The following is a 22,438-nucleotide window of genomic DNA, read 5'->3' as shown; positions in this document are numbered from 1 at the left end:
CTCCAGCTTGGGTGGCAGGGACCCCAGCATTTGAGCTATCCCCTGCTGCCTTCCAGGGTGCTCACACCAATAGAGAATGCAGGCGTTCCAGGTGACAAGCAGGACACCAAATGCCTACACTTAAACTTGTTTTATTCCATTTTTCCAAACTCGTTGATGTACCCTGATACCATCCCATAAAACAGAATGGAGAAAGCTTTTCAGTATGACCCAGCAGCCTGTCTATATCCTCCGTGAGATTTCAGGGGTGTGTCTGGAGCAAAAGATGTGTGGATAAACCCGCCTTTTAACCGTCTCTTCTTCCAGCTTTTTATCACAGCCAGTTGGTTCTGCGAACAAGTCAAGTGAACAAACAAGGTTAGGAGGTCCCCTGGTTTGTATGTCTTCCGGAGGGAAATGGGAACTCCCGCTGATTGGACAGGATCTTTCCAAATGCCTCTTCACAGGTGTGTGTGAGGATCAGACAGGAGCACGTCCCGCATCACAGGCTCACGCTGCCATGCAGCCTGGCCGGCCAGCTGCCTCTGTCTGCTCCCTTGGTGCCTGTGTAGGCGCCCAAGCCCAAAGAGCTGTTCAATGACATGTAGGAACGTGGAGAAAATGACAACATAACAAATGGTATTTATGCTCTTGGAGCCAACATGAAACTTTCATCACAACATTTCCTAAAGCCCAAAATGTCACTGCTGAATGACCCCTCGGCGGCGTGAAGCCAAGCTCCAGTGGGAAGCAGAGAAGCAGATTATGTACCTTTTTTAAGGCCTGCGCTGGGTTGTGACACAAGGTGGCTAGAACATGATAGAACTGTTCCAAAACAACACTGGGTGAGCTCTGTTCCCAGGCCCATGAGCCATCATTGTGACCACAGCCGGTGACACCAGCAGGACCAGCTGCTTGGATGTTGAGCATCTGCCAGCCATCAGCCCACAGCCAAGCAACTCACCAAAAGCAGTGGTGTAAAGGATGTTCCGTAAAGCAGCCAGGGCTACGAGGGTTTAAATCGCTTCCTCACTACCCAGTGGAAACTGCAGGTCCAAGAGAATATTCTCATCAGGAGCCCTGTCCCTCTTCCTACCTTCTCTTGATGCTCAGAAGATACATCAGGGAAATGCAAACACACCCTGGTGCCAGAGGCAAGGCAGCTGACACACAAAATGCTTCACACCCCACCTATGTGCATCCCACTAGAAAGCAAGGGAGGCTTGCAAGGTGTGCGCGTTGTACTGTCACAGCTCAAAAAAAGCAAATCTGTCACATCCCAGCAGTGCCAGAAGCCTGTTGTTTTCTACATACCCATGCTGTCTGCTTCTCTCCTTATCCCTGTAGCTGCTTGCGCCTTAAATGCCAGGACTGCTCCATCTCCACCAATATACACTCACCCACACCCAAACACACGTACCCCTGTATAAAGCCTATGTAGTCCACTAAGACCAATCAGTAACCACTTTCTCTGTGAGTTCTTCCTTGACACACTCCCAAACAGCAAACCTCAAATTGGGTTCCTGAGGCTCCAAAGCCAGCTGCGAGCTCCTAGGTTTACCACAAGGCATGCATCCTGTGCTAGAATTATCTAAGGAAAGACCATGTCTTAATCCCAATGCTCAGGATGTCTGTGGCAAAAGCAAACACAACCTAGCAGAAAACATTCTGATTGACAACAGAAATTCTGGTAAATCTGCTTCCCAGACAGTGTTCCTTGAGTGGGCAATCAGCATTGCCACCATCCCATCACTCAAGCCAGAAACCTACCTTACCCACCATCCAAACGTCACAAAATTCTCTCCTTTTACTTCCCAACTTCTAGTCTCTCCTAGACTTCTTGTCTCTTGTCTCAACTTCTTGTCTCTCCCCTGGACAAGCTCAGAGTCCCAGACCTGCTCTTTTGACAGCCAAACGCTGCCGCCATTCCCCTACCACCCATTTTCTGAATGGTCACGTCACACCATTGCTGCCCACCCTCCTACAGTGGATCTGCCCTGTAGAAGATCTTCCTATCTGCTGTCTCATCACACTGGGCAGTAGCGGGGTAGGGGAGGGGACTGGATAACAGAGACGATAGACTCCTTCCTGCTCATGGCAGCTGGACAAGATCTAAGATAACATAGACGTGACTTCTGGCTGCAAGCAACCCTACTTCCCCCAGCACTCAGACATTTGTGATCTTCTGAATACACCATGAAATAGAATCTTTGGGATGCTCTGCCCTAAGGAACAAAATTCAGACTCCTTAGCATGACGGCAAGGCCCCCAGGACCCCGGCTGTCTGACACCCTCTCTGGCCATGCCCCTTACCCGCCTGCTCTCCTCTAGCTCCCTGTGTCCTACAGCTTCGGGCACAGCCACAGGCACAGACAGTTATTGCTTTGGGTGTTGCTCTCCACCCACCCAAAACACCCTTCCCACTTTTCAAGGCGAATCTCTCTATATACATCTCCCAGCCTTTTCCTCCACATTCACCCTTTCAAAGCTGGCTTGCTCCAAATTAATCTGAAAAGAAACCACAACGAAGATGGACCTCAAGCATGGTTTTGGCAATGAACTGGTTTGATCGAATCCAGTGTAGCACCACGACTCCAATGCCAGAGACCCCCTGGAAGGAATAAACGCCTTGTGTTCTTCATTCAGGATTAGCATAATCTCCAGCATTAACTTCTTTCCCTGTTTATTCCTTCTCAGCCACTTGAACGCTGTCATTCCTCAAAATTAAATCCCAGGTTCTGAAAGGGCTTGTACTTCAGGATTTAGAATCGGAGACTATTTTTGCTTGCCCCCGAGAGTTATGTTTGGAAGAGATAGCTAATTAAAATATCCTGGCGCCTGTCCCCCACGGCAATCTCCTTCTCCCACACCCGAGTGCTTTCCAGCTCATGTCCTTGATACATGTCAACTCTCGATGAGTGTGAGTGACAAAAGGTACAAAGAAAACAGATACACAACAAGACTCAAACTCAACACATTCCACACAGGGCTGTTGATGCTGTGTGACTTAGCACTTCTCAGCCTATTTATTAATTTTAGGAAAATCTATTGACTATCTTATCAGGTTGTTTTTCTTAATTATTACAATGTACTTACGGGTCTTAGCAATATTATTTTCTATACCTTTTGTGTGTCTGAGATATTTCATGAGTAGAAAGTTTCACAGTCAAATGGGAAACTTTCTCATACCTATTGGGAGGTACCCTCTTACAGGCTGGTGTGCAATGCTCAGGACCACACAGGGAGTTAAGAGCAGGTGAGGGATGGGGGCCCAGAGCACCCAAGGAAGCTGTTCCCCAGGCCACCCGCCCTCCATACAAGCCACCTCCCTTCCCGGCCCAGTGAGGCAACAGAGGGGGGATGTGAACAGCTGTGGGAGACTGAGTCTCGGAAGCCCTAGCCTGAGTACCACCCCCGCAGGCTCCCTAGCCCAGCCCAGCTCAGCCTGCGTGCCCGCAGGTCCTCCCAGCCAGCCAGCCCGGGCCCGCGGGATTGCTGAATGGGACACGGCTCCATCATCACCCAGGCGTGGAGGGAAGACGTGCTGGTACTCACCAAGCAAGGCCTGGTCTCCAAGTCCTCTCCTAAGAAGCCTCGTGGACGTAACATCTTTAAGGCCCTTTGCTGCTGTTTCTGTGCCCAGCATGTTGACCAGTCCAGCTCCTCCGCTGAGCTCACCGCGTCCAAGGAGGAAGCCAACACCTCTGCTAAGATCCCAGGTACTTGCCCGCTCCCAGAGGTGACAGATCAAGGAAGGCTCTGTGTGGTCACTGACCTGGATGAAACCCTTGCGCATAGCTCCTTTAAGCCCACCCACAACGCTGACTTCATAGTGCCGGCGGAGACGGAGGGTCCACTCACCAGGTGCACCTGCTCAAAAGGCCTTACGTGGATGAGTTCCTGAACCAATGAGGGAGCGCTTCGAGTGTGTGTGCTTCACCGCTAGGTAACGGCCACGTAACGCCGACCCTGTGACGTCCACCAGGGATGCTACGTCAGGGACCTCAGCCGCCTCGGGAGGAACCTGAGAACGCTCATCCTGGACAACTCGCCCGCCTCCTACATCTTCCACCGGAGAACGCGGTGCCCGTGCAGTGCTGGTTTGACATGGCAGGCACCGAGTTGCTGAACCGGATTCCCATCTTCCTGGAGCAGGGCGAAGCGGCCGACGTGTACACCAGCCTCGGGCAGCTGCGGGCCCCATAGCCTTTCTGGCGTCCCTGCAGGGGCCTCGCCCACACTGTGCCTTTATGACCAGCCTGACAGACCAAGCCCCTCGCCCAACCGGGCCTGCAAGGAGCGTGGAGGGGCTGGAGAGCGTGCTAGGGCAGGTTAGACGGCGCAGGCGCACAGCAGCGCCGCCACTGCCGCCACCAGGGAGGCCCCGGGATGTGCGGTGTTTGGAGGCAGGGGAGCAGCTGAAAGATCAAGGCTCTTCCCAAGTTAGCTGGTCTCATTGGTGTCCCCCCAGGAGTCCCTGGGCTCCGCAGGCTGAAGACTTGCAGGCTCCGTTGCCAAATCATGGCGGCCCTCAGGGCCAGTGAGGAAGGAAGGGCAGAGGCCACCTCAGGCACACACCTTTCTGACACCCCTCTCCAGCCAGCTGCTGCAGACACAAACAGGACACGTGGGGGAAGTTGCGACCCCATTTCCAGAACCCTGTGGCTCCAGCGGAGGGCCTGCTGAGCCCTCTCTGTGCCTCCCCGCGGCGCCGGCCGGGCCTGCCTTCCTCACACCTCGCCATAGTCTTGACCTTGTGCGGAAGGAAGGCGGTCATCGGCCAGCCCCGGAAGAGGACGGAGAGCCGATTTCCGTTCTCCTGACCCTTGTTTTCAAATTCTCTCTCTAAACGTGGAGTTTGGGGCCTACTTTGTTTCTGGTGAAGCAACAGCCCTGGGCTGACCGCGAAGGTGGGCGGTGCTGGGGGGAGCAGGGCACAGAGACGTACCCCCAGACTGCGATTCGCTTGCAGCGTGCCGGTCCTCTGCTTCTCTGGGCCTCTGCAGGTGCTGGCCCAGAGGCCTGAGAGAGCTGCGCGCGGCCCCGCCCCTCCCATTTCTGTGGCAGGGCTCTTCCCTGCTGTGCCTTCCCAGGCCTGTCCCCAGCCGAGCTCTGTTCCAGCCTGCACCCTTCCTGGCTGTTGCTTTTCCTCTCCAGGGCCTGAGAATTCCTGCTTTTCTGTTGGATTTGCAGACGTCAAGGCCAGGCCTCCAGCCTCCAGGAGTGGCGTGGGCAGGCCCCTCATGCACCTGCTCTCTGGGCGTGTCTGGCTTTCAGTGGTCCTTATAGGTAAATACTTTAACGGACACCAAGAGGAAGTATCCCCGGGGTAGAAAAAACAAAAGGGGAGAGCTGCCATGATTGTGAGCACAAGGAGCCCCCGAAGACCGAATCCTACCTCCACGTCATTGCATTAATCATGGATCTCGGCGGCTGGGTGGGGTCTTGCCTCTCTTCCCTCCCTCCTGCTGAGGTGCGGGGGAGTTGCTGTCCCCACCTCTGTTCCCTAGTAGCAGGTGTCACAAAACATTTGGGAATTGTTTCAGATGCGAGGGCACCGCCCACTCAGGACTCACCCCGTGTCCTCAACTTCCACACACTGGTCCAGCCTCAGGAGCTAACCAGCAGCAAGGACAGCGGGTGGCGGAGCAGCAGCCTGGCATGGCGTGCGGCACGCGGTGGTGCCAGCTCCCCTCCTGGACCCGGGGATGTGGTGTCCCAGAAGTGGCACGGTTCCCAGGGCTCGTGTGATCATTCCCCCACAGCATCGCGGCTGCCCACAGGCACCCCTCAGCAATGTGTCTCAAAGGGCAGTACAGCTCAGGCTCCGTGGCCCACTTTGCTTCGGATCCAGGCCCGGGCCCAGATCGCAGTCCTGCAGCTGTGATAGGGACCTCTCACCCAGGCCTGACCCAAACAAGCCCAGCCAAGCTCTTTTGACCAAACAAGCAACAAGAAGCTCGAAGCTGGTCCGGGTTCTACAGCCCTTTCTGCCTCCTCTGGATCTCCATGTTCCAGGTGGAGGAGAAGCCCCTGCTACCCCTTTCCTAACAAGTGCGTCCACACTCTTGGTGTGTGACCCGGGCCCCAAAGCCCAAGGCGGCTTAGTGGGAGTGTCGGAACCCTGCCGGCCACCTGCAGCTCTTCCACGCCTGCTGTACCCTCCATCCCTCTCCTCTCCCTTCCCTCAGAAGCAGCTCAGCCAAATCTAAACAGGGTCCCCCCCACGGGGACCACAGCCAGGCTCAAGTCATTATTTGCTGTCCTATTTCCGGTTTCACGGTTGTGTTAGGGGCCTGTGATGATGGCAGAACTTGCTCCTCAAAGGAAACAGGTCAGACCGTTTTGGAGGGGAGCGAGATTTGGGGCCTGGGGAGTCACATCACCCCAGGACCTATCCTGGGACTTCCCACTGGAGACTGGTCTTTGGGAGTTGGTAATACCCTCCGCCCCCACCGCTAGCTGGGTCAGCACCGGTTTAAGCCACTTCAGGAATCCATCCCCTGCCAGGTTCAGGGACAAAAGCCGGATGTCCCTGGCCCTCTCACAGGGGGAGCTATGGACACAGGACCAGTTTGGAAAAGGGTCAGGTAAGGGTGTCCACCTGCACATTGCAGAGAGGACCCTCGGGAGGCCCTCGGGTCCCTTCCTAGAGAGGCTGAGTGAATTTGCCTTCGTTCAGCCCTAGGCCTCTGGCCTAGCTCCCCCCTGCCTCCCAAAGCTTTTGACCATTTTGTAAAACTGATGAACTTATATTCAGTATCAATATCTTTGTGCAACTGGAATCACATGAAGGTACTTTAAAAAGTTCATGGAAAGTGTAATTAAAATAATTTATTTCATTGCAAAAAAAGTTTGCAATCCATGCATAGTGTTTTCCTCATATGCATTTTCCATGAACTGTTTGCAGACCCCCATGATTGTACTTGCTCTTCATCAACAGTGTTTGTTTCTCGACAAATTCAATATAGTGAAGAGCATAATCAGAGTAGAGCATCTTTGCATGGAGATGGACTGATATTAACTCATCTTTCAATTCTGGGTAAACCATGGAACCAACGTTCATTGCTAACCTGGATTATGTGTATCATGGGGGAAGTAGGATATTTTTTCAACTGCAGGAGTTTGGTTTTTGAAAACCCATGAAGAAAATCCATGCAAACAAAGCATGGCCCCAGTGACTACATCAGCCAGTGAATCCTCATTATGATCAATCACAAGACAAAGCTAATCCTCGGTTCAGCCAAGAGAAGATGCAGACTGATATTCAACTGACTTCCTTACTCTCCTCCATCGGACAGCTGCCTGTTCGGATTAGTAGACCCAAGTAGATCTCTGCCCTTTCTGCCTTCTCTTTCTTCTTGGGTTAGGATTGAAAAAGAAGTGCACAGAGATTCAGCTAACCCCTAAATGAGGTATGTCACAAAAACTTATCATCAAGTCATCCAAAGTGATGGAAATTATTGCATGCAGAAAAGCCTTCATCATTCACCTACCATAGCTGGCCATGATGAAAGCGTTGTGAAAGAGGCTGCTTAACCTTATTGGAAAGACTTACTCAGTCCTTGGATGAATCATGAGCTGTGAATAACCACCCACAATTTTCCTTTCTGAATCATTTCCTTCCTGCAGCCCTCCTTCATAGAGGAAAGGTCAGAGTGAACTGGAAAGTGATTTAAAACTACCCTAAAAGAATCTGTTCATTTTTAAAGATTTATTTATGTATCTGAAAGGCAGAGTTGCAGAGAGAGGAGAGACAGAGAGAGAGAGAGAGAGAGAGAGAGAGAGAGAGAGAGCGCTTCCATCCACTGCTTCACTCCTCCAAATGACTGCAATGGCCAGGGCTGGGCCAGGGCAAAGCCAATAGCCTAGAAATCCATCCAAGTCTCCCATGTGAGTGCCAGGGGCCCAGACACCTTGGCCATCTTCTGCTGCTCTCCTCGGCACATTAGCAGGGAGCTGCATTGGAAGTGGAGCAGCCAGGACTCAAACTGATGCTCATATGGGATGCTAGTGTTGTAGGTGGTAATTTAACTCACTACACCACAATGCCGGCCCCTAGAAGTCTATTCATTCTAATGAAGGTAGACACCAACCAGGGATAGCCATCAGCTTTGCTCTATACCCTTCCTTTCAGAGCAGAGCAAGGAATAACTGGGATTACAAGAGTGAAAGCTTTCCTAAGCCTTAAGTATCTCAGCTTACCGCCAAGGTCTCCTAACTCACGTGTGGTGGGTTATCTAGCTCTCCTGATTCTTAACCCTGCCTGACTACATTATACAGTTTCTTTATATGAAATATAGGCAAAGGTGAGGCCCTGAAGAGTCATACCATGTGGACAAGGTCACACATCTGGAATCCAAAGCATCTAAAATCAAAGTCCTCTTTCCAAGTGTGACACTAAGGCAATAACCTGGCTACCACGAGCCCCAGATAGTAGCATGGCAAGAGTCCATGCACAATGACAAAGTCAGCTTCATGCTGCCCCACAATTAGTACTTTAGTTGTATGTTTATTTATATATATATATATATATATATACACACACACATACACACACACATACACACATATATGGAATATGAATGTCTTTGATAGGCAAAGGCAATACGCTGACATTCTAGGCATTTCTATTGTCTATTAATATTCTATCAAAAACTGTTACAGGGTACATAAATTATATATAAGTAAAACTAGAAAAATTGAGTAGCTTCAAGTTGCTATAGCTATGAAGTACATCTTAGGACATCTTGAAAAGAGAAAAATGCATTGTTTTAAATCTTAAGCCCTTTATTAACTACAATGCAGAACATTTTATTTTTAAACATCAGTGGGTTTTGTTTTTGCAGACACTTCCACTTATTCAGCTGAAAACAAAAGTCAGGAAAATCACATGGTGACTAGTAGGAACCTATCAGTGAATTACAGCAAGTACATAGGCCACCCTTTGTTTGGACTGGTGCTAAACCAGCTGGTCAACAAAGGCTTTATCCCATCCAACAACCGTGACAATGTTAACAGCTTCCAAATAGCACTGGACAAGAATCCTCTGGAAATAACTAAAAATCTTTCATTTTTTTACATAATAATCACAAAACGTAGAGGGCCTATATCAACTTATTAGACTTGCCCATCCTAAATTGCTCTGAAATTCAGAGAAATGGATATGTCTTCATATGTTGTGCAACAGTTTCTCCAAATATCTTATCATGCTCAATAAAATTAACAGGTCACACATACACACCCCTTAATCTCAACGCATGGACATACAAATGATGATATCCATCCTACACACATATATAATTAGGAGATGCAGGGAATATGCAAAGATGGTAAGAAGTCACTTGATTCTTTGGTTAAGCCCTAATGACAAATATATATTTCTTGGCAACTAACCAATCAGCTTTGGAAATAATATCAGACCATGACCCAGTGAAGTCTAACAGCCTATCCCTTGCTTTGCATGCACCATTAGGGCCTGTCACCAATCTCCTACCATCTCTCTCAGGCAGACATTCCTTTCTTTGGAAACATGAAATGCCCCTAGATAAATGTGCCCTTCTCCAGAGAAACACATTTCCCACTCAATTACAAATCCTGACTCAAAGCTAAAATTAATGCAGGCAGGCAATTGAGGGTCTTAGAAAATTTCCTTTAAAATGACAAACGCGTGTGATATTAAAGCCATCCAATATGTCTGCATGCCGCCTTATTAAATTAAAAGCACCTGCGGTATTTTTATACAATGTATCCAATGGCTTGCAGATTAGGATCCTAGAAATAATATGTCTTATAGCAAAAAATATACATATAATAGTCCACCTATAGTTTATATAAATGATGAAATGTTTTGAATATATCTATATATCTATATATATATATACACATATATACTCTGTGTGTGTGAATTTGCAGAATCAGGCACACAAATACTGCAGTCCTTCATTGGCTCTTCCACTTCATTGTCAAGGACACCAGGTTTCAAAGTCTTAAGGATAAGGACAAAGGTCACCGTTGAGGACAAAGGACTGGCTTGATGCACCTTCCCTTGTGAAGGACCAAGTTGGCTGGACAGTGGCAACCTGCAACACATGGCTTATTGCAAGGACCAATCTCATTCCAGTTGTCACAGGTCTTGACACATCCTGGGCCACAGGTATCGTACACAGCACCATGTTTACACTGGGTGGCTGAAAGACAGGAAGAGACAAAGGTGTGACAAGGCAAAACAGCCACCTTAATTTACCCTCAACCCAAAGTCATTGCTGCAGGCTCTTATCACTATAGACCTTACCAGAACACTGGTGCAGATATGCCTTTTAACATGGAAATAAAAGTGTTCAACATTAACCAAACACGCACACCCACAGGTCTCCCTGCTAGACCCATGAACTTCAAAATAAAAATAATAATAAAAGCTTTTATCTTTAGATAAATCCATCTAGAAATGTGTAAGGCTATAAGAAAACCTACACAGCCATTCCATTAATTGGAAAAGAATAAAAAATTAACCCCTAAAAGTCATCGCTGCTATTGAAATTCGATGAATAGAGTATTTTGTTCAACCGGAACAGTAATTTTTTGAAAAATTTATTTATTCATTTGAGAGGCAGAGTTACAGACAGAGAGAGGGAGAGACAAAGAAAGACCTTCCATCTGCTGGTTCACTTCCCAGCTGGCCACAATAGCTAGAGATGGGTCAATCTGAAGCCAGGAGCTTCTTTTTTTTTTTTTAACTTTTATTTAATGAATATAAATTTCCAAAGTACGACTTATGGATTACAATGGCTTCCCCCCCATACCGTCCCTCCCACCCGCAACCCTCCCCTTTCCCACTCCCTCTCCCCTTCCATTCACATCAAGATATATTTTCGATTATCTTAATATACAGAAGATCAGCTTAGTATACATCAAATAAGGATTTCAACAGTTCGCTCCCACACAGAAACATAAAGTGAAAAATAATAGATGGTTTTTTTAAATGATGATGAAATCAGATCAGACCTATTGTCATGTTTAATCCCAGTGAGAGTCAAGTTGGGAATTGATAATTTCTTTTTTTTTTTACAGGTCAGTTTAGTATGCATTAAGTAAAGATTTCAACAGTTTGCACCCCCATAGAAACACAAAGTGAAATACACTGTTTGAGTACTCATTATAGCATTAAATCTCAATGCACAGCACATTAAGGACAGAGATCCTACATGAGGAGTAAGTGCACAGTGACTCCTGTTGTTGACTTTACCAATTGACACTCCTGTCTATGGCATCAGTAATCTCCCTTTGCTCCAGTCATGAGTTTCCAAGGCTATGGAAGCCCTCTGAGTTCTCCGATTCTTATCTTGTTTAGACAAGGTCATAGTCAAAGTGGAGGTTCTCTCCTCCCTTCAGAGAAAGGTACCTCCTTCTTTGAAGACCTGTTCTTTCCACTGGGATCTCACTCACAGAGACCTTTTTGCCAGAGTGTCTTGGCTTTCCATGCCTGAAATACTCTCATGGGCTTTTCAGCCAGATCCGAATGCCTCTAGGGCTGATTCTGAGGCCAGAGTGCTATTTAGGACATCTGCCATTCTATGAGTCTGCTGAGTATCTCGCTTCCCATGTTGGATCACTCTCCCCTTTATTTATTCTATCGGTTAGTATTAACAGGTACTAGACTTGTTTATGTGCTCCCTTTGACTCTTAGTCCTGTCATTATGATCAATTGTGAACTGAAATTGATCACTTGGACTAGTGAGATGGCATTGGTACATGCCACCTTGATGGGATTAAATTGGAGTCCCCTGGTATGTTTCTAACTCTACCATTTGGGGCAAGTCAGCTTGAGCATGTCCCAAATTGTACATCTCTTCCCTCTCTTATTCCCACTCTTATGTTTAACAGGGATCACATTTCAGTTAATTTTCAACACTTAAGAATAACTGTGTGATAATTACAGAATTAAACCAGTCATATTAAGTAGAACAGACAAAAAAAAATACTAAGAGGGATAATGTATTAAGTTGTTCATTAACAGTCAGGGCTATGCTGATCAAGTCACCGTTTCTCATAGTGTCCATTTCACTTCAGGAGGTTTCCTTTTTGGTGTTCAGTCAGTTGTCACCGATCAGGGAGAACATATGGTATTTGTCCGTTTGTGACTGGCTTATTTCACTCAGCATGATGTGTTCCAGATTCCTCCATTTTGTTGCAAATGACTGGATTTCGTTGTTTCTTACTGCGGTATAGTATTCTAAAGAGTACATATCCCATAATTTCTTTATCCAGTCTACCGTTGATGGGCATTTAGGTTGGTTCCAGGTCTTGGCTATTGTGAATTGTGCTGCAATAAACATTAGGGTGCAGAATGATTTTTTGTTTGCCAATTTAAACTCCTTTGGATAAATTCCAAGGAGTGGGATGGCTGGGTCGAATGGTAGGGTTATATTCATGTTTCTGAGGAATCTCCAGACTGACTTCCATAGTGGCTTGACCAGTTTGCATTCCCACCTACAGTGGGTTAGTGTCCCTTTTTCCCCACATCCTCGCCAGCATCTGTTGTTGGTAGATTTCTGTATGTGAGCCATTCTAACTGGGGTGAGGAGAAACCTCATTGTGGTTTTGATTTGCATTTCCCTGATTGCTAGTGATCTTGAACATTTTTTCATGTGCCTGTTGGCCATTTGGATTTCCTCTTTTGAAAAATGTCTATTGAGGTTCTTGGCCCATCTCGTAAGTGGGTTGTTGGTTTTGTTTTTGTGGAGTTTCTTGATCTCTTTGTAGATTCTGGTTATTAACCCTTTATCTGTTGCATAGTTTGCAAATATTTTTTCCCATTCTGTCGGTTGTCTCTTGACTCTCCTGACTGTTTCTTTTGCAGTACAGAAACTTCTCAATTTGATGCAATCCCAATAGTTGATTTTGGCTTTGACTGCCTGTGCCTCCCGGGTCTTTTCCAGAAACTCTTTGCCTGTGCCAATATCTTGAAGGGTTTCTCCAATGTTCTCTAGTAACTTGATGGTGTCAGGTCGTAGATTTAGGTCTTTAATCCATGTTGAGTGGATTTTTGTGTAAGGTGTAAGGTAGGGGTCTTGCTTCATGCTTCTGCAGGTGGAAATCCAGTTTTCCCAGCACCATTTATTGAATAGACTGTCCTTGCTCCAGGAATTGGTTTTAGATCCTTGATCAAATATAAGTTGGCTGTAGATGTTTGGGTTGATTTCTGGTGTTTCAATTCTGTTCCATTGGTCTCTCCATCTGTTTCTGTACCAGTACCATGCTGTTTTGATTACAACTGCCCTGTAGTATGTCCTGAAATCAGCCAGGAGCTTCTTGAATATCCCCCACATAAGTGCAGGGGCCCACACACTTTGGCCATCTTTCACTGCTTTCCCAGGACTTTAGCAGGGAGCTGGATTGGAAGTAGAGCAGCCAGGACACAAACTGGCGCCCATAATGGACACAGGTGCCATAGGTGGAGGCTTCATCTACTACACTACAATGCCGGCCCATGCAGCAGTATTGATATTATAATACACAGGGAAAATTACCTGCCAAGGATATTGGAAATGTGTGACATATTTTAATTAAAATGATCTGATCATGTGCTGAATGAAATTCATTTGAGGGAAGATAGAGTAACAGTGGGGTGGGGCCAGAAAAAAATCAGATGGGTGACCACAGGGAGAACAGCAGCTGGCTGGCTGGGCCACGGAACACAAAATGATGACAAAGATTAACCAAGTCAAAGCCATTTTCTCTCTTTGTTAACTAAGTTCTAAAATGATTTTAATGATATACTGAGATCCTGAAAAGTCATGAACAGATTTCTCAGAAGACAATAATGCCAGCATTCTGCAAGTTTTATGGTATAAAGACTTTTCTACTTTAGTTATGTCCGGAGCTTCATTCTCAAGAATAGAAACACTGACACAGGTGGCAAGCACTTTCCAAGAGCACTGACAGCAAACCAACTTTCATCTGTAGTTGCTCCAAACAAAGGTACTAACAGCGGAGGATTAGCAGCAGCTTAAAGATCTCTACTGCTGTTTATGCAACTCGTAGAATAATATCTGGTCAAGAATCCTGTAACAATAAAACTTAAAAATATGAATGTTTTTCATGAAAATGGGCCTTTCAGTCTTCCAAATTACATATTTAGCGTTGCTATGGAATGCAGGTGTCTGACCATCTTTTACTAAGTTAACAATAAGCATAAAAGAAATTCTGTGAAGGTGGCTTAAATACCCATTACACTAGTGAAGGACAAAGGAGAAAAGAAGAACCCTGTTCCAAAGAGTATTCCGTTACCTCTCACAAATTATTTATTAGAGATAGAAAATTGTCAAGGACCTTGTCTAAATAAGATCGGAGTTGGCGAACTCAAAAGGCTTCCATAGCCTTGGCAGCTCATGACAAGAGCCTAGGGTGATTACTGACGCCATAAATAAGAGTGTCAATTGTTAAGTCAACAACAGGAGTCACTGTGCACTTACTACCCATGTAGGATCTCTGTTCTTAACGTGTTGTACTACGTGAATTAATGGTATAACTAGTACTCAAACAGTACTTTACACTTTGTGTTTCTGTGTGGGTGCAAACTGTTGAAATCTTTACTTAATATATACTAAATTGATCTTCTGTATATAAAGATAATTGAAAATGTATCTTGATGTGAATGGGATGGGAGAGGGAGCAGGAGATGGGAGGGTTGCAGGTGGGAAGGAAGTTATGGGGGGAAAAAGGCCACTGTAATCCAAAAGCTATACATTGGAAATTTATATTTATTAAATAAAAGTTTAAAAAATTGTCAAGGAAAAAATAAAATTGGAGAACTATGGACCCAAGGCACTTAATAAAGTCAGAAGTACCTGTTAAACCAGATTTTAGCCACATCCACGGTTGAGCCTCTGAACCAGGCTACCAGTACTCTCTTTCCAGATGTGAACTGACCTTTGGACTGGGCCAAACTGCGACTCACCAGCTTCTGTTAACCATGTGTAAGTGCCTGCCTGCTTCCCACGCCCTTTCTTACCAGACAGAATAACTCTTGTTAGCACCAATCATAATTTCTGACAAGCAAATGATACAACGATTATCTTCTTGGAATTTTAAGCTTTTAATATGGTTGGTCACCATTTCGTAAAACCTCAGAGGAAATATTCAAGGCTGCTTGAATTTGCATTTTCCAGGATTGCAATTCTAATTAGCCCCAAGTAAATGCAATTTTATCTGTTCTGTTAGGTTCATTTTATTCTAGGTCAACAAAACTGAGCTGTCCGACACATAGAATTTTGAAAAACATCTGAATAGTATACACTTTCAAAAATTTGGCTCTACAATGCACATTTTTCTATAGGGATTCATACTCAGCACTGATACATTTATTTATTTTTCCCAATTGTCCCAATTTGTCCCAATTGTTAACTATACTATCAGTTCTTACTAACCACCTGTTCTGAACAAAGCCACTGGACAAGACACTTCGGGAATAGAGGTAAATATGGCCATCTGTCTGATACAACAGAGGGCTGAGTGACTGGAAGTTAATTACCAATTATATTGAAACATCAAATATGACCTTCTTGATCCCTATACCTGCCTCACTCCCTCATCTATGAGGTTCTTCTCAAAGGCAGTCTCCTATCCAAAACAACATCTTCCACGTTCCCTATCTAGAAAGCCCTTTTCCCTACTTTTCAAATTTAAGCCCATCATTACACAACACAGTATGGTATTAACTCTCTTCTAATACTAGAATGTGACCTCCCAAGGGTCGAGTTCCCATCTGGTCTACCTCTCTGGCATCTCGCACATTTTCCAGCACCTAGAGGGCATTAGGTATGGAGGCCAGCAACAAATATCTGCATAACAAATGAGTGAGTCACGAAACAGACAGAAGCATGACAGACAGGGGACTGGATATTTTCCATTTGCCTCTCCTGGCTCCACCCTGCTTTTTCACCCTGTTCTGGACCATGCTTATACTGGTCTCTTCAAATGACATCGACGGGATCCCTTGTGAGCAGTGAATGCCAGCAGGAGACTGGAGAGAAGAAGGGGAGGCCAAGTACTTCTTCCCTGAGGCCTCTTCTTATGGGCCAGTGTGGGCCACTGTGTCATTAAGCAAAGGCCACTTCTCTTATCTGGCAGCCCTCTCTACAGGGCTTTCCACATCCATGTCCTCCATGGCGGACACCTAGCCCCAGTCCGATATTCAGGTCCTGGGTGCTGTCAGTCAGTCTGTTATATACACATGACACTGGGATTTTCCTCGTTAAGGAAAGATCCTCTACGATCTTTCAAAATAGCCCTCCTACTTTAGCCAATTTGTGTATGCCTAGTTCCTAACATATGCAGAGACTGAATAAAAAGTTACTCCTCCTCCTAAGCATTGTACTCCTTATCATTACCTTCACAATGCAACGTCATTAAGTTGTCTCAGCTTTTCACAATTTAATTCTTCCCTCACACGACCAGGAACCTCCTAGGGCCAAGTCATTCCTAAAGGCTTGTTGTCTACCTTCTAATCTAGCTTGGTGAATGCCACACTATTCACCCCATATACTGCTCTTTCAGATGCAATTTCTGACTTTTTCTCCCACCCCTACTGGATGGATGGGAGGTTTCTGGAAATTCAGAATACCTGCCGACTGCCTCCATCACTGCATTAAAACATGAAATGGTATCATTGGTTTCATCCTTTCTCTCCACCATCCCAGGCTAAAATAAATCTAGACCACATTCTGTTTCTTTGCTGTCAGTGGGGACATGGTGTTTAACATGCAGTAGATTTTCAGAGGACTACTGGTGATTGAATGGATGGAGAAATGGGTGAGGGTGTAGGTGGACTAACCTAACTCTGGCTTTAAACTTCTCAACTGATGATTCTCTGATAATCTCATGGCTTTCCACTGATCCCTTCAAAGTTCTTCTCTTTTGAGTGATTAACAGAACATGTTAGAAATTGCACATGCCTAATAATTTGCAAACCCACTAGCTGAGTATCATATTCATAGCTAATAATTGCACCCATGTGTTGTTTTGCCTCTGTAGACCAACAGTGGCGACACTTGGTATTAGAACCACTGGGGAGCTTTTGGGTGCCCCAACTCTATTCCAAACCAAGTAAAATAGAACTTCTAAAGGTGGCACTAGGATATCTAATATTAAAATATAAGTATTCTTCCTTCCCTCCGTCCCACACTATTCATCCTAATGGGCCATAAGGATTGGGGCTTGGTCCTATAAGTAGCTCTCACATTCATGCTTCAGTCATTGAAGAGACTCATTCCTTTGTAGAAAACAGGGCAATCGATGTTAACAAATTACACAATGTAAATTGCTGTTTCCTGTCATTTTGTACCTCAAACCCTACTGAAGCTCTTCCCCAACTCCAGAGCACACCACTCCTCCAGGGTTGGGTTTGGGTCACCTGCGCAAGCATCTTTAACTCACCCTCCTCCTCACTTGCACCCATCCTTGATTTGCCCTTCCTACTTTCTGCCACAACTCCTCTAAGAACTTATTCTATTATTTGCTCTTCTACTTGCACATCAATGTTTTCTCTCTCTCTCTCTCTCTCTCTCTCTCTGTTGCACAAAAGAAAAAAATCCCTAAGCTATCAGACTTAACCGCCTAGAAAAACTTAGTCATTTTACCCCATTCTTCCTTAATTCATGAGCCCTGAATTCGGTCTTCCTCGTCCACTTCTTTCCTGAAGTGATTCCCTCTAAAGTTCCCACTAATGATCAGACTGGTCCACTGGTATACTAGAAACTCCCATTCGCTCAAGACCGCTATGTAAAATATTTGTTCTTTTCATTCAGTTTAACTTATTTTTTTTAACTTTTATTTATTAAATATGAATTTCCAAAGTACAGTTTATGGATTACAATGGCTCCCCCCCCCCATAACTTCCCTCCCACTCGTTTAACACTGGGCAATCCTGGCTCTGGGCTGCCTCCTTGAGAATTCCCTCTCTTTGGGGCTTCTCTGCCTACTGCCTGGCACTACATATTCACAGGACCTCCTGGATACTTCTTCCGGCATTGCGTTCCTTGTCTTCTAGCTTCTTCTCCCTTTCCCTTTCCTTCCCTTTCCCACCCACCCTTTACCTCCCCCTGTATCCTAACTCAAATACCACATCCTTCAAGGGACTTCCTGGGTGTGCCCAGGGTGCCCTCCCTTCCTCTGCATCCCATGGCATTTTCAAGTTGTAGTTATCTGTTTCCCCAACTGCAGTTCCTATTCAGAGGCACTCAGGAGTGCCCTAGGATAGTTTACAAGACATAAACTCCTCAGCCCCATCCCTAAAGACTGTTGCTCTGCACCTGCGATGGAACCTGCATAGCTTTAGACTTCAAGTTCTGGGGGTCACCGTGGCAAGCAGTCCCAGTCAGAGAATGAACCTCTGAGGCCTGGGCTCCTGCAGGCGGGGGTTCTTATCTTCCATGATCCAAAGTTCTGGCACAGGGCCAAGCACAGAGGAACAGCTCCATAAATGCCTATAGGATGATGATTTCATCTTAATGACATGCAATCCATCATTTCATTTCCCAGTGTGAATCCCATTTGGCTGGTCTCGGCTTCATTTTCCACCCTGTTGCTTCCAGAATGCCTCTTTCAACTCACCTCACCCTCCAGATGCTTTGCTCCCCCTTCAAGTCTTGCCAGGATCCCTTCTAGTAGGAAAATTCCCAAACAGAATTCCCTCTTTTCTGCTGTGTTCTTTCTTCGCCCCTGGCTCTCTTAAAACATAAACTCTCTTGTCTCTCCTTTCTTGGTTCCTCAATTGCTTCTTCTAGTGCTGACATTAACTTCTGTGACATCTAACCTTTTGTCCACTGAGCACTGATTTGTCCCTCACATTCTATAGACAGAAACTGAACTGTAGAAAATAAAGTACTGCCGGGAAAACAAATCTCCCTATCATTGTTCTTCATCCTATAAATACCATCTCCATTTCAACTCCAATTAAATCAGTAAATACCTACTGAATATCTACTGTAGGCCAGATATTCTTTTAAGTTGAAGGAATGAAATGTGAATCAGACAGTGACTTTGATCTCCTGTTATAGGAGACTGGGCTTCCAATAAAATAAGTGAAGCTGACATGCAAATGGGTTCTTAATAAAATGAAGATGTACTAAAGTAGACAGTGAGTTCTCCCTCAAGTCTTAAAAGGTGAGTATAAACCTGGCAGACTGACAATGGCAGGAAGAGCTTCCCAGGCAGAGAGCAACAGGAACAAGGTGGGTAGGTGGGCAATGGCAGGGACAGCGATTTCACCAGGAAATGGAGGATTCTTGGCTTGGGGGGTGGGAAGAAGCACAGAATTTGAGGAGGGGCAGTGATTAGAGACCAAGGTACAGAAGAAGGCAGGAACCAAAGATCGAAAATGACCCCACAATCTTGGCAATGGGAAGTCTTGGAAGAATTTTAAAGTGTGGAGCGCTATCACAAGATGTTTTGTAATACATGAATTTGTTTATTGATTTTAGAGGCAGAGGAACGGAGAGACCGACAGAAGAGAGAGACTTCTGAATGTTCATAGTGGCTAGGGCTGAGTCCAGCTGAGATGGGAGTTGGTAACCCAACCCATGTTTCCCTCGTGGGTGGCAGAGATCCACCCACTTGAGCTATATCACCTGCTACCTCCCAGGGTGTGCATCAGCATAAAAGTGGAATTTAGAGTGGAAGCAGGACTCACCGATGCATTCCAGTATGGGATGCGACTGTCCTAACTGGAACCCCAACTGCCCACCCCTATCATAAGATTTCCCTTGATTTGGCACAACTTTTATATGATCCTGGAAAATTAATACTGATTTCAGTCCTCTTGTACTCTCTGTGAACTAAATTGGTTTCCAAACTTACACAAGAAGAGATGACTTTTAAACATAAATGTGGCCGGTGCCATGGTTCACCTGGCTAATCCTCCGCCTGCAGCACTAGCACCCTGCGTTCTAGTCCTGGTCAGGGCGCCAGATTCTGTCCCGGTTGCTCCTCTTTCAGTCCAGCACTCTGCTGTGGCCTGGGAAGGCAGTGGAGGATGGCCCAAGTGCTTGGGCCCTGCACCTGCATGGGAGACCAGGAGGAAGCACCTGGCTCCTGGCTTCGGATCGGCGCAGCACACTGGCAATAGCGGCCATTTGGGGGGGTGAGCCAATAGAAGGAAGACCTTTCTCTCTGTCTCTCTCTCTCACTGTCTAACTCTGCCTGTCAATAAATAAATAAATAAAATAAACAAATAAAAAACATAAATGTGATTTAATTTGATTTTACAAAGTATTCCCTTGTTTATAAACAATTTAATAAAAGCAGGAGGGTGAGCATCTGGCACGGAGGTTAAGACACCCTTGAGAAGCCCACACCCCACATCAGAACACTGGGGGTTTGAGTCCCAGCTCTGCTTCTGATTTCAGCTTCCTTCTAATGTGCACCCCATGTGATGGTTCAGATACTTGGGACCCTGCTACCCATGTGGGACAGCCAGACTGAGTTCCGGGCTCCTTGCTGCAGTATGACCCAAGCCTGGCTTTTGTAGGCATTTTGGAGAGTGAGCCAGCAGATGGAAGATCTCTGACTCTGTATCTCTGTCTTTTGAATAAATGAAAATAAAGAGATTTTGTTTTAAATCTGGAAGTTGCCATAGTGACTTAGGTTAGCATGCATTTATTCTCAAGGGGCAATCAAACAGCTACGGGTGACCCATAAAGGTTCATGTGCTCACTTCATCAATACACTCAGTGACCAGGGCTCTGACCTGTCTGAAAGTCAGCCGTCTCTGTGACCCTCTACTGAGTGCTGAAGGTCACTGCACCTGACCTCATCTCCGGAACTTTTGCAGGAAGCATTCATGGAGCCACAGGACAGCTCAGTGTATATAATCATGGCAGAGTTGCCGCAAAAAGGCACCAGAATCCCCTGAGGTTTGTGGAGCCGAACGGGGAGCAGGTGATCTGCTTACACGGCCCAAAAGGCTGTCCATTAAGCTGCAGAAAAACACGCGCACCCGCTTGGCCAGCACTTTTTACATTTATAAAATGTATTACTGAATGCGCAGTGACAATTAGTGCCGCTTACAGGCAGGTGGCAGAAAATCTGCTAAGGATGGCAAAGTGAGACACAGGACACAAGATCAAAACAAACGTAGAGTCATAAGGTGTCAAATGACAACTACCAGTGATATGGGACGAATGCACAGAAATTGGAAAGCCACTCAGGCTAATGAAGGTCCAGATAAATATTTGGATGACATAGTTGATACTTATATAAACACATAAAGAACTTATATAAAGAATAGGGGCTATAATGAAAATTGACCTAGGTTCAGCTCCCAGCATCCTGGTCTCTGGTTGTGTGTTCAGCAAATGACTTAACTATTCTAAGCTGCAATGTCCTTATAAGTAAAATGTAGGTAATAGAATGTTGCCATACAGATTATTATGGGCATTAAATAAAACAAAATATAGTAGAAAATGCTAGTATAGGCCTTGGGGAAAAGGAGGTACTTAGCAAATAGTAAATAGTAATATAAATGGCTATTATTAAAATTTTATGTACCTTCACTATAGTCCTTACCATACTATATTTTATTTAGTAATTCCCATGCTAAATTAGAGTTCCATTAGCCCTTCCTGACAGTTAGTGGGCATATACTGTGTTGGTAGTCATGACAGTTAAAGCGCAGGCTAGCCTTTAAAATGTCATTTTTCATTCAGACATCCTTGCCTGGCTGGCTTTTTATTTGTTCAATTTCTAGGCTTTGTACTCTGGAAATTTCCTCTTCTCTGTCTCGCTTAAGTGGCCTTAAGTGCTGTTGAGAGTCAAAGGACTCTGGAGTTACAAACAAGAAAAAAGTATTCTTGTAGTCCACAATATTCCAGACGAATCTGAGATGAATCTCCTGGGAGATGCTACTTACGTCTGTAAATGTATTTTTCCCCGTACCATCAGTCTGTGCAAATCCATAAAGTGTGTGTGTGTGTGTGTGTGTGTGCATGTATGTATAAAACATTCCTCCCCAACTGCACCTTGATGGAGTTATACATCACCCAGATGGCTCCACTAATTTTGAGAGGTAAATGGTACCTTTCAGGAGCATTATTCCATTTCCATTAGAAAAGTAATTTTAGCTTCAGAAATTCGGTTTCTGAAATGAGGATGCTGACGCAAAATGTGTAGTCCTCAAATGCAATGTGTGCACCGAAATGGTGCTAAGTATAGCTCTGGGCCAGGAAGAGAAGGTTCACATACCTTCTATCTAACCCAGTCCTAACCAGAGTAGCACCATAGCTAATAAAGTGAACAGAATTCTGTGGAGCCCTCCATTACCCCAGGATGGATGGACTGGGGCTTGACTCTATTCATTTTACTTATTTTCTAGGAGACTCTAGGGACAGACTCGAAATAAAGAAAGGGAGCTGGCAGGACCCAATCCCTCAAAAGCATCACCGCCTCCTCCCCACTGTGTTCT

The 22,438-nt window shown here is 45.6% G+C and overlaps 1 protein-coding gene and 1 pseudogene across 5 annotated transcripts in view; one reads left to right on the top strand and one right to left on the bottom strand.

Moving 5' to 3' along the window:
• Positions 1 to 3,478: 3,478 nt before the first annotated feature.
• On the top strand, positions 3,479 to 4,972 carry LOC108177205 (carboxy-terminal domain RNA polymerase II polypeptide A small phosphatase 2 pseudogene; annotated as a pseudogene).
• A 3,779-nt stretch (positions 4,973 to 8,751) lies between these two features.
• The window catches only part of BMPER (BMP binding endothelial regulator), a 279,909-nt gene continuing 266,222 nt past the window's right edge, over positions 8,752 to 22,438 (bottom strand). For all 5 annotated transcript variants that reach the window (XR_016222615.1, XM_002713750.6, XM_051853278.3 and 2 more), the window contains one exon: positions 8,752 to 10,169. Coding sequence is in view for 4 of the 5 variants with exons in the window: in XM_002713750.6 (XP_002713796.2) it covers positions 9,988 to 10,169 (182 nt within the window). In the remaining variant the exon portion in view is untranslated. The remainder of the gene's footprint in view (positions 10,170 to 22,438) is intronic.

The sequence above is a fragment of the Oryctolagus cuniculus genome, chromosome 16 (assembly GCF_051225735.1).
Source record: "Oryctolagus cuniculus isolate XC-2025 breed Fujian yellow rabbit chromosome 16, ASM5122573v1, whole genome shotgun sequence".
NCBI classification, from domain to species: domain Eukaryota; kingdom Metazoa; phylum Chordata; class Mammalia; order Lagomorpha; family Leporidae; genus Oryctolagus; species Oryctolagus cuniculus.
The sequence above is the reverse complement of the archived record's forward strand: the minus strand, read 5'-3'. Positions and strand labels throughout refer to the sequence as shown.